The sequence below is a fragment of the Muntiacus reevesi genome, chromosome 6 (assembly GCF_963930625.1).
Source record: "Muntiacus reevesi chromosome 6, mMunRee1.1, whole genome shotgun sequence".
Taxonomy (NCBI): Eukaryota; Metazoa; Chordata; class Mammalia; order Artiodactyla; family Cervidae; genus Muntiacus; species Muntiacus reevesi.
In genome coordinates, this window is record NC_089254.1 from 29,894,555 (window position 1) to 29,912,364 (window position 17,810).

The following is a 17,810-nucleotide window of genomic DNA, read 5'->3' on the forward strand; positions in this document are numbered from 1 at the left end:
AGATGAATGGATAAAAAAATGAGGTATATACTATACACACACACACACACACACGTGTACATAGGAATATTATCCAGTCATAGAAAAGCTGAAGAACTTGTCATTTGTGATAACATGGTTGGATATTAGGGGCATTATATTAAGTGAAGTAAGTCAGAGGCAGGAGTGGAGAGGTGGTAAAATACGTGAAGGGAGTCAAAAGGTATAAGCTTGCAGTTATAAAAGTCATGAGGATGTAATGTACAGGATGATCACCATAGTTAATACTGCATTGCTTATTTGAAAATTGCTAACAGAGTAAATCTTAAAAGTTCTCATCACGAAAGAAAAAACCATGTATTGTGATGAATGTTAACTACAGTTACCTTTGGTGATCATTTTGCAGTATATACAAATATTGAACCATTATGTTGTATACCTGAAACTAATTTAACATTATGTGTAAACTACACCTCAATTTAACAATTAACTTTTTAAAATATTTGTTTTTCCTAACTACAGACTACTACCAGAAAGATAATCAATTCAACTGCTATTAGCTACTAGACCAAATGTTAAGGTTACATAAGAATCAACTGAGGAATTTGTTACAAATAAAGGTTCCCATGCTTCACTCCATGATTCTGATTTAGAGGGTTCAGCACAAGGTCTCAGAATCTCTATTTTTAAAAGCACCATTTTTTCCCTGATGCAGGCTACCATGAGATCATACTTAGAGGAATAAGTATTTTCTCCCCACATATCAGCAAACACACAAGTGCTGTACATATGTACATGTATGTATATATAAATACATATATATCCATATTAAATGTTCTACACAAGTCTTATAAAAATGAAATTGTTCTATGACATGTTTTTTTTCAGGGAACATTATAATTAAATAATCTTTCTGAATCATCACCTACAAACCTGCATTTTTTTCACAGCTACATCATTTTCCACTATAGGTATGTATGCACCATAATTTATCCAGTCCTCTATTAATGGTTATTTAGACTGCTGCTTTTTCTTTGTATTACAAGCAATGTTGCAACGAATATCTTTGCACATTTATACTAAAATTTCCAAAAAATATAGAGTGGAATAAACACAAAAGAGTAGGGTTGCTAGCTCAGAAGACATATGCACTTTAAAGTTTGATAGATCCTGCTGAGTTGCTCATTAATTTAGTTGTACCAATTTAAGTCCTGCCAATGGACTTAAATTTCCCAACACCTATACCAATACTAGTTTCAATCTTTTAAATCCTTATCTGACAGGTAGAAAAATAAACCAAATCTTAATTTATATTTTACCATGTTTTTAATATCTGACTGACTAGGATTCAGTTTACCATTGAATGGAACACAATTACCTAAAGTTCTACAAAAAGTATCATAATTTACTTTTAGAAAACTTTTATTTTCACCTTAAAACTTAATTGTCACTTATGGAATGAATGAATATCAAATATATAATACAGTATCACTTAGTATCTTCTTTTACCAGGTGATAGAGAAAAGAAATGAGAGTCACAAGACCTAGCTTTCCACCCAGCAGCCCTGTGACTTTGGGCAAGTCTTCTGCCCTTTTGAGAGCTTCCGTTTCCTCTTTTTAAAATGGGGATTCTAATCATTTTATAGGACTGTTTTGAAGGTTAAATGAGATCACAATTTTAGTTACAAATATTAGCTATTACTACTACCACAGTAACAATACAAGGGAAATTACCAAGTGACTAGAATTATCTGTCAAAGCCTTTCTTAATAATTATGCTGGTATTACAGATTCAATGAAGTGAGTCAACTATTTATGGGGATTGTTAAAAGTCACTAGAGGAGTTTCTCTTTCATAGGGCTAACATGTGATTTACAAAAATCACTTCTCTTGTTCTCTGTGAATGCTCCTCTAATAGTAGTTTAGGAAATATTTCCAAAATTACTCAGTTCCTTAGATGAAGTGGAATTATCCAAATATATAATCAACTATACAACAGGATTTGTTTTTCAAGTTTCTAAGAGAGTTTTGTTTCTAAGCACACACAGTAATCCTCTTCAAGGTAATGTCATGGAGATTTCCTAGAGTCAGTAAACAGAATTTTAAAATTTTACTGCAATATAATACATTGGGGAACTTATCCTTGATTCTTTCCCAACACTAACATCAACCTAACTCACACATTCATTAAGTGTTATCAATATCTACAATGCACAAAGTCCTATCCAAGAGGCATATAATCTCTGCATTCAAGACATAAAGACTCATACAACAGATAAAAGGGCAAAGCACTGTTATCTAAAGTTGCCTGTACTCTTGGTATGACAAGTGTCAGTGGTGCATGACTCATGGAGCTCATCTTCTTTTTGATGAATACTAAGGAATTTGTCACACATCTTATCCATAGGCCATGTAAAACATAAAGCCAAGAATGAAATGTCATTGTCCTATGGCTTACTCCCAAAAGCTCTCAATGACTCAACTCACCTAAGTCTTCCTTCTTTAATTTCTTCCTTCACATCATGACTTTTGCAAAATTTTATGATGGTTTTTTAATGAGTAAAGTGATCTGGAAAAAATATTTTTTCTGTTTTTATTTCAATAAAACAAGAGGCAGCACTGTTGTAAAAAGTATTATATATGGAGAACAATTACACAAATATACAAAACGTCAAAAAACTAAACTCCAGTTTATTTCCATAACCTTAAAAAGTAGGGAGCACATAAAAATATCCAAAGTCATAATTTATTCTTTAGGAATGTAAACTCTAGGAATACAATTAGAAACAAATATATTTACTATGAAAAGATTAGTATCACTACGTAATTAGAAGTAAAGATTAGAGGTACACAACAGTATGTGAAACAAGATCTTGAGTTTACTAGTAGAAACTTTATATCAAGACATTAATACTCTAGAACTCTACTATTAAAAAATACAAAGGCATCTTCTAAAATGTTCACTGCTAGTCTCTTATGATATGCACAAGTTACAAAATACAGAAGACAACATACTTATATTCTCTGATGAAGAATTTATCAATATTAAATATAAATGTGACTAACTCAAAGCATTATATATAATTTTACTAAGCAATTAAACTAAAAATATAAATTCATGCTAATCAAAGGACTAGAGAGTTAATTTTTTTATCCAAAGATTGGGAAGACACTATTAATACACTAATTTTTATCTACAATGCTTAAGTACCCATCAAATTCTTCTTTTTAAATGGCTTTTCAAAAAATTTTTTTTCAGTTACATTATTTAACATACATATTTTCTTGATGTGCTTCCCTTTAATAAAGTGTAGACTTACAGTGCCTATAGACTCAAATGTTAAATAGCCTTATTTTAAATACTAGCTGAAAATTAAGTCTGAGTGTATTTTTCTTTATAATTTAAATGTAAAGGTCTCAACACTTTAATTTTATTCTTCCAAAGAGGCAAAATCCCCTAAAAATGGGATCATTTTTATCTATTTTGGTTTAATTTTTATTTCCCTTTATTTCAACTCTTTTGTCTTTAAATGAATAATTTTTGCTAAGCAGTTACTTCATAATTGAAGAGAACAATGAAATATTTCTTTTTCAAAACCACTGAAATAATTTAAGGACCGAGAATTTCTACTCTTCAAATCTACAGAGTTGCCTTTAAAAGCTCCATGGTGGTATAACAAGGGATTCCAGGGTGCTCACCTGCCCTAGGACACTCCCCTTAAGTCTTTGTTTCTCTCTCCACTTGGATTCCAAAAGGCAAAATCTGGCATCCAGCTTCACTAGAATATCCTAGGTAGTTGGGTATTTGAAGAGTGAGAGGTTGGGTAATTCTAAGAATCTTTCAGAGGTTTAAAATGTGGAATGGGACTACAGGGTCTATTCAGATCCTCTGAGCTATGGGGTACAAGGCCCCAGTTTTGTGCAGAATCCTTCTTGCAATAAAAGACATTACTCTGAATATACAGAGGTCTGTGACCAAATGGTCACATCAGCATCTTCAGAAGAAAATGACCTACAAAAGTCACCCCAACTTTCAAATTTGGAAAAATAAGTGGGACAAGAATAGTAGAGACAATTACAATTGTTACAATAAGTTAGCATTACCCAGTATTTATAACTGCTATAAAAATTTTCAAATGTATAATCCTTATTTGAAATAGCATCAAAGATACTACAAAAGAATTTTCTTGTTAACACAACTCCACATAATTCCACGTTCCAGAAAATCAAATGGTGCAAGTTACTTGGAGCAAAAATTCAGAACCATTCCTTTGGGTAATCCTTCAGGGTTTTTAAAAGAATAAACACATACAGATGAAAGGGTGGTACCCCTTTCATACTTAAAACTGTAGAGCTCTGACTCCATTTTTAGTTATCAAAAAATATATAAAATATTAACCATTTTTATTGTAAAAACAAATGAGATTCATTAAAGATTTAGAATTAGGGGACTTAAGTGAGTTGACACTGTAAAAAATTAATTATCTGTTAAAAACAATGAAGATTATAGTATCCAACATATTTGATCTAGGGTTGTGAGACCACTGAGAATTCTAAATATTAGGTAAGTGATTTGTTTGCACTTTGATACTGTCTTAAACTTTAATGTGCATAATAATCATTTGAGATCTTATTAAAAGACAGGTTATGATTCAGTAGATCTAAGGTGGCTCTGAAATTCTTCCAGGTGATGCCAATGCTCCTTACTGCTCCTCAGACCACAATGATCTAGAATAATACCAAAATGAGGTTCCATCACAACAGCTGAACATTAAAACCTGATCTCTTATGTATGCTGGCTAATGTGTCCTCAAACTAATGTTTCCCAAAAACCATCTAAACATTTCCTAAGCACCTTAACGTGCTTCCAATGCCAATCTTTTAAATTAGTTCTTAAGACTCTTAAAGACTATTAAGATTGTTAGCAGCTATGCCTAGGAAAAATTCTTTGTTAAAGAATTACAAAAAGACAATAGGAAATTCACAGTGATTGTACACAGGATTTAAACTGAACACAGGATTCTTAGTACATTAATACTTTGTCAACTTTCACTGTCCAGTTGACTTACCTTTTTTTTTTAAAACTATAATGTATGCCAATAGATCTTATTTCATTTCTACCACTGGAACTAAAAATATCAAGTTCACTTATGTTAAAAACCATATTTTATTCAAGATTACTCAATGAAAACTAGTTAATGATTTTTGAAAAATCAGATTTAAAACAACAGCCAAAGTAGTTACAGTCAAAACTGCATTCATAATGTAAATTCTTTAGCAGTCTTCAAGACATACAACTTTTTCACATATTTGAGCTCTGCATAAACAGGTACAAGATGAAAACTAGCATTCTCTCTGTGTGGCCACAGCTAAGGACTCTGAATAAGGAAAACACTGTGTACTAACCACTGAAAAGGGGACAGCTCCCTAGGCCTTCCTCCCCAGTCAACTTACTCTGTCATTCTCAAGCCTGCTTTTTTCTCTCTTACCCTAGATTATTACTAAGCACTTGCTTTAAAAGGAACCTCACCATAGCTGAAATTACCACTACTAGCAAATACCAAATTTTTACATCCATTTGGAGGTCACATGATCCTCTATAGCTACATACACATTTGTTCAGCTTCTGTTAAATTAGCTTTCTATTTTTATTTTTTTTGGCTAGGGGCAACTCCACTGATTATTCTTCATATCTTAACAAGAACATTTAAAATAGGCCTGTTCACAAAACAAGAAACACATTCAATACTTTTCAACTTTAAATTTAAGAACACAAACATAAATAACCTGAATTAGTTAATATATAAATGTCTTCTGTCCATATTTCACTATTTTTATTTTCTTTCAATGATATTTAATAGATGAGAAATTTACCTAATTTCCTTCATTTGTAGACAAACCATTCAACATGGTGAACACTGGTATCTTTAGAGCTGAGGTACAAAATTTACAGTGAAGTCTTCAATGATGTGTGCTCTGAATTATGGGAATCCAAACTAAGCAGTATTTCCAAAGTCCAGCAGCAGGGTAAGCCAGCTTTATTGCCTACTACATCTTAGGAACTGAAAAGGATTTTCACCTGCTAAATCCAGATCAAACACTTCAAAACAACACATCTACTTGCAGCCTGACTTTTGATATAAAATGTTCCAAATAAATGACAGCAATCCCTCTTCCCATTCCCTGGAATCATATAATATATTAGGGTACTGAGTTATGAGGCATTTTCCAGTGCTTTATATAAACTGTTCTACTAATCTTCAAGACGATCTGGCTACAAACATTTTTATCAGGCACTTTTCATACGTATCATTTTTGTTTTCTCACATGCCTGTTTTTCAGAGTGGCTTGCTAAACAGCCGGCTGTAGAATTCCTGGAGTTGTACCTAGACTCATCCTTGAAAAAACAGTTTCCATACATGGATTCCCTTTACATTGAAGGCCAAACATATATAGCTACCAAAATAGGAGTTATTAAAGAAAAAGATTCACAACCTTACAGGAGATGTAACCAATCTGATCACACAACCTGTCAAAATGTACTATCACAAGGTCAATCTTAGGGCAACAGAAACAAGACAAAAAAAAAAGACTCAAGCCAAGGGGAAAAAATACAACCCAAGAAATAGCAAAACCATATTTCAACTTACTACAACCTAGACGTTATTCCCTTCATAAAGTCAAGGTAGCCATCAGAATTTAAGATATCAGGGCTCCCATCAGGAGCAGGGATGAAAGACGACCCTGGGAACTTGCATGAAGAAGCCGAGTTGTATTTCCAGATTAACTGCTTACGTGAGGAAACCCTCACAAATTAATCTGTGGACAAAGTAATGCTAATACTAGGAGGTCTCTGCTGACCTGCTTGATGCTTCACTGGAAGTTCAGTCCTTTCAGAAGTGTATATCAGCTTTTCTTCTTGGAGACTACAAGCAGAAAACCTATTGGCATCTGTCCCAGCCCCACAGCCGACAGCAGATGACGGGTTATGTGGGGCTGACACCCCACTGACTTGTTCAAAGGATTTACTGAAAACACTGGTGGCAGTCTTAGCCAAACCATGACTACAAGGTTTAGGCAGAGACTGGCTGGTTGTCAGTGTGAGTCTCTTCAAGGAGAGAAGCTCGAGATTCTCACTTTGGGCTCTCTGCGTTTGTTTCCGAACAAAGTGATCTTTGCAAGACTCCCCTGTAGTTTCTTTCTCTTTTCCTCCAGTTTTGTTTCCTCCTGACCGTCTCTGAGTCTTTCCTGTACTTGTCTTGTTACTACAATTTTGACTAATGTTTGATAAACCCGACTGGCTGGTACTAGAGGCAGCCCTGGAATAAAATCCCTCATCAACTTCGGATATATCCATCAGTTCTTCTTGACCTGTTAATTCTGTATTTCCTAAACAAAGAAATAACAAGGATTAATTAACATTAAACACTTTAAGTAATTTTTTTTCATGATTAGTACCAAATCAAATATACTTTAATACATTTTAGAATAATTTTAGCATAATATGTAAAGCAACAAAATCAAAGGATAAATCAAAACATTCTATAAAAATAGTTTATCATTAAAATTAGAATAATTTAGAGTAAATTAAATAAAAAAGCATGCCCCACACCCCACTGTGTTTTTAGAAAAGTTTTCTTACTAATCATGCAAGAGATCAGAGACAAGCAGAAAAATACTACACAGTAAAACTTCGGAGTAAACTCTCCCCTAGTAGCAAAGCAGTGTAAAGTCAAAGATCATACCAAGGAACTTAAAAAAAAATGTTGTTAAAGTATTTTAAAGATTTTTTTTTAAGGTTGCACTCCACATTCTAGATTCTCTTACTAAAAGAAAAATATATAGACCATAAATAACATAACCACAAACTTGTTAAAATTCTTTATATATTATCTTCCATATCAAAGATGGCAAAAATACAAGGATAAAAAAGTAATTTTAGATCTCAAAACACAAGCACTAAATTATTCTGGAAACTATTTTCTGCCTCATTTTCCTAACAATTTACTGAGAGAGAGTAGATATGACCATTCCAAAGAGCATTAAGTCATTGAGAAACTGTAGCACATAATTCATGCATTTTGATTAGATGACATGCAAAATTTCTGTGGCTGTGCAACTGTTGCTTAAAACATGCAGCAGTGACCCTTTGCCATGAGATACCTTGGAGTGCAGCTATAAAGTGCTCTGCTAAAACTGCACTCTGCCAGGTGAGTTTATTCCATCCTCCATCATTTTTCTTACAGATTTTTGCCTCCTGATCTCTGGCAAGCCTTTGCTCTCAGTTCTAGGATCTGTGGCTGTTTCCTGTACACCCTGTATATGCTGGGCATCAATCTCTCCTAGTGTTCTGCCTTTTTCCCCATTCCCGGTTCTCTCTCCGGCCACATTTGTGACACTAATCTCAGGAATGACAAGGATGCCCAATTCAGTAGTATCATTACTGTTGTCAGGTTGCTCTAGAATTGAAGATGATAAGACAAAATGATGGCTGAAAACAAAACAAAACAAAAATGCAAAACAAGAAAAGCAAACGATCCACAACAAAAACTGGACGACTGAATGTTAGGTATTAAGCCAAATATATGCCCTGATGGAATTCCCATAATTTACAATACTCTGACAGTACTGGAGAAACGGGGTCATGTTCTTTAATTTCAAATGACAATGAAAAAACTCAGAGCATCATTTTATGTTCCGTATTTTTTCATACACATATTTGACATGGACTGTGAAACAGAAATTTTTTTATAACTTAAAATAGAATTTTTACAATTTTTAAGATAATATTGTGACCACTTGAACTTATGTCAAGCCTTAGGCAAGTTTTCAAGGCTTTACAGCCAAAACTCTAGTTCCTTCCTGTCAACATGAGGAACGCAAGCCATTTAGGAATTCTTCTTGCATAATTATTCTTAATTAGATTACACTAAGTCTGCCTTAATAAACCATGATGTTGGAAAAATGGTTATTCACTTCTATCACGGTTAGTACTATAGGTATGGTTTTTGTTTCACACACCAATCATCTTGTATATTAGTAAATATTAATGCAGCTGTGATATAATTAAACAGTCTATTCCCTCAGACATACTAATTCCATAAATTTAGGCTAACTTGTAACAATTCATTATTAAACTGGAAATAAATAAAAATTAATTTGGAAAATCAAAGTGGCTTGTTGGTCCGTTATTCTGAAAATGGTAATTTGTAATTGAAACAATGAAACTCCTAGTTAAAACTTGTAGACATTGTTTTGTGTCTCAAATCACAAAGCCATGGTTCATTTAAAGTTGTCAGGGAAATATCTGTAACAGATGGAAAAAAATAACATGAATATATCTACCATGGGCTGGTAATGAAAGTTAAAGTTCAAAACAACTTAAGACTATGTAAAACAGTATGCAGTCTTTAAAAATGTAGAACACAAATCTGAGTGAGTGATGTTACCCAATACTTTCAAATATTTTTCATGATAGAACATCAAGCTCTACTGAAAGGAGCTACAGCATGTGAAACAATAATAGGTAGAAGAATGGAGGCCAGGGCCACATATTCCTATGGGTCCCCACTTTGCTGAGCATCTTGAGGAACTACTGATGCCTGGCTCTCACCCTCAACATTCTGATTTAAATAGTATGAGCTATGACCTGGGCATTAGGATTTTATAAATTTCCCACATGACCAATGTGTGGCAAATTCTGAAAGATGGATGCCTTGCGTACTCCATTACCAAGCAGCAATATGCACCTCCAAAGGTCTTCAAAGCTTCATGTTGCCCTGGGCTGGTAGGTCAATATGTTGGCATATTAATTTTCCAATTACCTAGTGCTTCATAAACTTTTGACTGCATATACCCTAAATGAAATCCTTTCCTAGATTGGCCAAAGGATATTGCTGAGGTATTAATGTTTAATACACTGCTGTTTCAGCTTCCCTAACAGAATTCCTAAACAAGCCCATTCCCCATTGCTAATAGCTGTCTTCAAAGCGAGGGCAAGTAAAATCTAACCAAAGTAAATGCCAGAGGCCACTGCAACTGAGAGTAAAATCAGCATGGCACTTGGTCACTTGGGTGAAACCAAGACTTGTCCATTTTCGTTGTAGAAGCAGTTTCATAAAAGATCTATTGACAGGATCATTAGTCCAAAATAATTATAAATTGCTTTGTTATCCAAATTTTAACAAAGCCAATGATTACTAAAATTTAACAAAACTTTAAAAGGTAAGCATAAGTGGCCTAACAGAATAGAAAACAATGCTACCACAATGATTGGCACTTAATAGTTTTCTTGAAAGCGTTCACATGTATTATTCAATTATATTCTCAAAACAATGTGTTGGTGCACCCTGGAAGCAGGCAATTTGATTCCCATTTACAGACAAGGAAACTGAAGATCAGAAACAGTTACAACAGCTACTGTTTGGGGGACCTAAATAGTAGAATCTTTTGTTGACATCAAAATGTCCATTCTAACATACCAAAAATACTAACTCTTCAATTCATTAAAGTCAATTTGAGTTAAATATTCTCTGACAGACATTTTTTAATTAAAAAAAAAAACTTATGTGCCTAGATTCCTGGTCACTTCATAGAAAGCAAACAATTTACTTTGAATACAGAGCAAGATCAAATAAATCTCTAAGAAAACCTAAATAAGTTAAAATCTTCAAGGTTAATTTATATTTTAAATTGGGTTAATTTTTAAAAATATATCAATGAAAATGCTGCTGCAACGGTGAAAATTTAGAATTTTGCAAGAAAAACTAGAAATGACAAGAATATTATATAAAATAGCACTAGGTAGTTGGATTACTAATCACATTTACTGGGGAAATGGTAAAGATCTACAGCCCAAGAAACAGTAATACTAATTTTTAAAAATCATCTAATTAAATGGCAAGTGGTAAATGAGACATGTTCTTCCACAGGCAAAAATCTTTAATAAATTTATGTGTGCTTAGTCACACAGTCATGTCTAACTCTCTGCAGCCTCATGGACTGTAGCCTGCCAGGCTTCTCTGTCCATGGAATTTTCCAGACAGGAATACTGGAAAATTTCCTACTCCAGGAGATCTCCCTGACCCAGGGATCGAAACCCACGTCTCTTGCATCTCCTGCACTGTCTGGCGAATTCTTTACCACTAGTGTCATCTGGGAAACCCCAATTTATGTATATTATCACTCAAAAATGGTAAAAACCACAAAATTTCTAAACTGTTTATTAAATTCACAGAAAGAAAACCTGGAAATAAAAGAAGTATATTACTCAGAAAAATTACAGGATAAAGAAAGATAATTACAAAAAAACCAAACATCTGTTACATGATCTTTCTCTTATTTCTCCAACTTCTACCCTATATAATTCTGTGACCCACCCCTCCTACACACAACTACTTACTGTTTTTTTTTATTCCCTAGGCCTGGAACGCTCTTCCCCACATAGCTACATAGTTCACCTTCTTACTTCCTTCAGGTCTTTTTTCAAAACTTTCCTTCTCAATGAAATCTCCCCTGATCATCCCATCAAGTTTCAATATTACCCATGTTTCATATACTGTCTTTCCTACTTTGTTTCTTTTTCTTCTCAGCACTTCATCACTTTCTAACCTACGATTATTTATTTATCGTATCTACCAGATGTAAGCTCCAAGAGGTCAGGGATTCTTGTTTGGTCACTGCTGTATACTTCATTCCTAGGAAAGTACCTTGCATTAAGTAAATGCCCAATAATATTTGTTTGATAAGTTGAACAAGTCTCCAGTTATGAGATGAAATTACTATTAGAATAAAGGTGTGGTGGTGATGGTTTAGTCACTAAGTCATGTCTGACTCTTGCGACCTCATGGACTGTAGCCTGCCAAGCTCCTCTGTCCATGGGATCTCCAGGCAAGAAATCAACTGGAGTGGGTTGCCATTTCCTTCTCCAGGGGATCTTCCTAACCCAGGAATCGAATCCACATTCACATCTCCTACACTGCAGGCAGATTCTTTACCACTGAGTCACTAGGGAAGCCCTAAATAAAGTTGAAAGAACACAGAAAAGACATGAGAAACGTAAGCTGAGAATGTGCTACTTGACTTGATAAAACAAAAAAATAACACATAGCTTAAAAGAATTTTTAGATGGCAAAGAAAAACACAGGCTCTTTGTTTTAGAAAAGTGCTGTATCTGCCTCTAAATGTAGGTTTAGTAAAATGATTGTTCACATCAGAAAGAGTTATTTTTAAGTCTATAGTTTTAAGTCTACCCAGAGGATAACATAGTTAAGAATTACTCTTTTTTGAAAAAGACAGTAAAAGAGATGTTTTAAGGGAATACAAATGCATAAGAAAACAGAATCTGCTTAAAAGACCAGATTCAAAATTTTATGTAAAATGTGTCATGATTGTTCTATACCTATAAAAAACAATACTTACATTTGACTTCAAATAATTCGAAAAGTTCAAAAAACATCCAAAGAAAAACTTCTCAGAGAATATTTTATTTGTGTAACCTCTATAAATAGGTCACCTTCTCTCCATATACAGAAATGAGGAGAGTTAAGGGCATTGTTTCTCCCTACAAAATGTCTTCTGGCTTTGAGAGGGAAAAAAAGGTAAAACAAATTGCAAATATCATTAAAGCTGATTATGAAAAGTTGTGATATCTCTCATATATAGTTTTAGAATCTCAAATATCTATTCCATTATGTTGCTCATGAAACTCTTCATTTGAGCTTTAGCTTTTATGTTTTTTAACAGTTGCCCTTTTTACTGAAAGTGATAATTTAAATAAATGAACTATTTATTATTCACAGAATTTACACAAATCTATACTCAGATTGATTCGCAAGTCTAAAGGAATCTGAAAAAAAAAAAAGAAAAGAATCTGGTTATGCCCTAAGGCACTTGCAAATTTATTTGCAAAATCAATCAAAATCTGTACCTCAAATATCTGTATCATACAATTATTAACATCAATAAAGACAAGTATTTTAGAGTAGACCCCAGAAGAAAGTTATACACATTCTTTTATAAGATATATTTTAAAAGTCATAAAATACCTGAACAATTTCATACTATCATGTCAGTTTAAAGTTTAAAATGTATTCTATTCAATGGAAGACAAATGTTTTCTATATTCATTAAGCTATTCATTGCAGTGTTATCTATAATAGCAAAAAGTTAGAAACAAATTATTTAGCATATTAAGGAAACGGTTAAGTAAATGATGGAATATCAGCTCAATGTAATATTATGTAGCCATTAAAAAATGGACTCACTAGGAGAACTTGGGAAAATATTTGACAAGCCTAACTGAACAAAAGCAAAACATAAAAAATAATTTAAATAGAGTATAACTATGAAAAATACATATACATATGGAAAAAAAACTGCAAAATGTTAATTTTTTAAGTACCAGGATTATAAGTGAATATTCCTCTACTCAGTTTACTATCATGTTATTGCACTGGTTTTCAAGGAAAAAAGAAACTGCTCAGTCTACAGTATAAATTTATCACTTATTCACTCATTCAGCAATCAACTATTTACTGAGCCCCTATTTTGTACCAGACACTGTTTTAGACTTTGGGGATATAATGGCCAACCAGACAAAGACATTGCCCTCACAAATGGGAATTAAGCAAACAAGAGAATTTTAGATAGTGGAAAATACAATGAAGACAAGAATAATGGGAAAGAGTAAGCAGGGTAGTAAAGAAGAACGTCTACTTCAGATGGATAGTCTGGGAAGACCTTTTTGAGGAAGGGATATTTGAGCTGAGATCTGAATGATAAAAAGCACTGGCTACACAATAATCTTGGTGCTAGCAGTAAAAAACCTGTCTGCCAACACAGGAGACGTAAGAGATGCAGGTTCGATCCCTGGATCGGGAGGATTCCCAGAAGGAGGGCATGGCAACCCACTCCAGTATTCAATTTGCCTGGAGAATCGCAAGGACAGAGGAGCCTGGCGGGCTACAGTCCACAGGGTGGCAGAGTCAGACACAACCGAAGAGACTTGGCACGCACACAACAATCTGGAGGAAGAGAGTTTAAGCTGACTCTTTTTAAATCATCAAGACTCAGTTCAAACGTCCCCAATTGCTACTACAAAGCCCCCAAGGTAGAAATGTCTTAGAGGGTTGAAAGGTTAGAAGGAAAGGTGAGAGTGGTCTTCAGGTGAGGTCACAGTGGTAGATAAGGCGTCACTAGGGCCACCTATGCCGTAATGTTAGAGCTTAAACTTTGTTCTGACTGCAATAGATAGCCATTGACAAGTACAGCGATAAATTACTTGGGTACTCTATTAGTAATCTTTATCAAAGAAGTCACATTTTACACAAAATATTATGCACAAAGTGTGTCCTGGTTTAGAAGAAACAGCAATGTAAAAATCCAGAGCCTGGGCCAGTAATTTGCTAGGCAGATTAGAAGAAAGGAGCACTGACGGAGAACCACAGAATAAGGTCCTGGCAGTTAAGGTGCTGCACTCTGAGCAAGGACATGAATGAAGACTGAGGTTTAGTCATCTTAGTCCTGAAGCCAGAAGAATTTCCAAGTAAGAAAAGAGCAGCCTGGGTTACACAGAAAAACACAGTCTCAACAACAATTTATTTATGGACACACTGGTTAGGAAATACTACCCAATTCCTTAAGTGAAGAACAGTCAAGTCTTTAACTTGTTTTTATAATTCTCCTTATTGAGGTTTTTTATCACTCTCACTGAGGTGATTCAATCACTCTCAGTAACTTCTTTTTTTTTTTTTTTTCTCAGTAACTTCTTCTGTAATCTTTATTAAATCTCAAGTATTAAAAAAAAAAAAAAAAATCTCTGTGAGAAATGCAATACTGCTGCTGGATCAGGTGAATCCTTCATGATTAAAGTTCCTCATAACCAGACAGGCCAAAAACAGATAAGGAATATCTACTACAAAACTACCCATAAAAGCTAATTTCTTCCTCCATGTACATTGTGCAACAAATGTTACTTAAAAGGTGGGGGGAAGAGGTAGAGCTCAATAATAAATAACAAAATAAAAAATAAGTTCTTTAACTACAAGAAGAATTATATAAGGCCTCCTTAGTAAAAAATATAGAACATAATCATTTACAAACAACCGTTTCTGTCTCATAAAACCAATAATTTTAAATACTCTGCTTCTCTGTATAGAAAATTATTTTACTTTATTTTATCTAGAAATAAATTAAGATTTTTTGTTTTCATCTAAAGTTGGCCAGGATTCTAAGACTACTATCTTTCTCTTTAAGTCTAATTTCACATATGTCAATTGTATTTCAGTTCTCTGGTTAATATGTCCTTTTTCCTTGTGTCATCTAATATTTCCTAATATGTTATTTTGTCTTCCATGAATAAAAGGTCAATATCAAAAGTGTCGGTTAAAATTCATGCAATGCTAAGTTTGGTCAGAAGGAAATGCTTATTTTTGGTCCAAATGTTTTATCATCTATATCAGGAAAGGAAAGTTTGCTCCCCAAATAGCATTTTAGAATCTAAAAATAATGGAGTTTCTCAAAATGATTTTTTTTCTAAATTTCTTTAGTAAGTATAAGAAACTTTAAAAATAAAAACATAAGTATTATAAATACCTAACTGCAAATGCAGAATTCCAATAGCCAATTCTTTAAAGTTTGCTATTAATTTAAAATTACCATTTCTGCATTTTTCAAAATGCTTTTATAATTATTAGCAACTTTGTTTTTCCCCAAATGATTTACTTATAAAATCATAAAATCTGATTCACAAAATAAATGTTTCGTCCCAAGATTTATGGCATTTACCTTCTGCACTATCTAGAAAGATCAGCTTAAACGTTTTAAATAATTTTTAAAGATATTTAACTAAAGTGAAAGTGAAAGTAGTGTTGCTCAGTCGTGTCCGACTCTTTGTGACCTCATGGACTATAGCCTACCAGGTTCCTCCGTTCATGGGATTTTCCAAAGCATACCTTTTATAATTATTCAGATTTGTTCATTAGAAAGTTATTACTACCCTATTTTATCAATATATTATATAATAGAAATTTATTAACATTTTAAAAATCAATAACCAGGTTTTAAAAATAACTGGTTTTAAATAAACTATTTTCCAACATGAACTGCATCTTTTCTATTGTTCCATTTCTTTTCTCATCTAATAAGTTAGTACTAAACCGCTGAGCAAATTGAAATCAATCACATTTTTTGGTCATTTAAAAAAACATAATCACAGGTTATCTTTGAATACTGTCATAATAATTTAAACTCATTTAAATACCTTAACATCCTTTAAATAGAAACTTAATGCTGGAAATGCAATAAAGCAGCTGTAACAACATGAAACTTCACTTTCTTTAGATCCAATCTATGTGAACTGTATTGTGCTTCATTTTTCACATAAACATTCCATACAATTAACTAAATAAAATTCTCAGGGTACTGATTTGATATTACTAAGAAGACTTAAAAATATATATAATTCTTTCAAGTTTTTTTGATGTGGACCATTTTTAAAGTCTTTATTGAATTTGTTTCAATAGCTTCTGTTTTATGTTTTGGAGGATTTCTTTTGGCCACAAGGCATTTGCGATCTTAGCTCCCTGAATAGGGCTTGAACCTGCACCCCCTGCATTGGAAGGTGAAGTCTTATCTACTGGACCACCAGGGAAGTCCCTCAATTCTTTTTTACTATCTAAAGCTTTGTACTCTTGGATCTCCTAAGTCAAAATAATGAAATTCAATATTATAAAAATAAATCATTTAACATGTGCCAGAACCAAAAGTAGGGCAAAACTGAAAGAATCTAGACTATAAATATCACTTTTATTGTTATACTTACTTGTTGCAAACAGCTGTAATCGTACATAAGTGAGAATATAAGTTCAATATATTCTATTTACATGTGAATTTGGAATGCAGACAGCAGGTATTAAAACAACATTCTAAAAAATCCTTACTGTAATGGTGATATATTTCTGTAATGGTGATATAAATGTCAGATAGTAGAGTTAGAGTACTAAACTTCAGGGTTATAGAAATTTTAAAAATACCACTAAGCTGATTATTACTATTATATCACATATGTATCACACATTGTATCATATATGTATCACATATTTTTTGTCTGATATACTCAAACTCAACATGTTTGTCTCAAATTGAGGAAAGTCAATGAGAGAGTTAATCACAGGATCATTTAAATAGCAAGCTTGCTAATAAAAGCTTATCAAGAATACTATTGTTCAGTTAATAAAATGAAGCAAACAGTTTTTAATTAATAAACAATCAGGCTTTATGTAGTGTTTTAAAACATACCAAAATGCTTTTCATTGACTTGTCTCACTTATCTCACAAATGCACTAGTGGGAAAATGGTAGGAAGTAATAAAAAATTAGGATTTCACTAGATAAGACTTTAGCAGATAACAAGCTGGTAAAAATTATAAGTACACATTATTTGCAACTATAACTTAGTTAGGGGACTTCTACGGAATGAGTATTTCAATACCATTTTAAAAGAAAGAAGGAAAGTTGACTGCATTGTTCTAAGTATAGATAATTTGAAAAAGTGGAAGAGTGAGTCATAATGGTGGTGGTGGTGGGGAAACAGACAAAAAAAAAAGGAATTAAATTTGCTCTGGAAGAGAAGGAATGAAAAGTGAAAGAAAATAAATAAGTATAGATTGTGGAGAATTATTCAGGAATTTAAGAAATAGGACTCATAGCTGAAATGGTAGATAATGAAAAAAGCTTTAGAAGCAACATTTAAGAATAACTATAGAAAAGAAGCATAATTATAAAGAAATACCTTCTGCTTTTCTTTTAGCTCTGTTTCTTAAAAAGTAAGAA

The 17,810-nt window shown here is 33.1% G+C and overlaps 1 protein-coding gene across 2 annotated transcripts in view; it reads right to left on the reverse strand.

Moving 5' to 3' along the window:
• Positions 1-2,558: 2,558 nt before the first annotated feature.
• HYCC1 (hyccin PI4KA lipid kinase complex subunit 1) overlaps positions 2,559-17,810 on the reverse strand; it is an 89,308-nt gene continuing 74,056 nt past the window's right edge. The window contains exons 11-12 of one of the 2 annotated variants that reach the window (XM_065938986.1): positions 8,143-8,438; positions 7,234-7,368 (exon numbers count right to left, since the gene is read on the reverse strand). In XM_065938986.1, the coding sequence (XP_065795058.1) occupies positions 8,170-8,438 (269 nt within the window). In that variant the 3' untranslated portion in view covers positions 7,234-7,368; positions 8,143-8,169. Of the gene's footprint in view, positions 7,369-8,142; positions 8,439-17,810 lie in introns of both variants that reach the window. The other variant, XM_065938985.1, reaches the window with a different exon arrangement.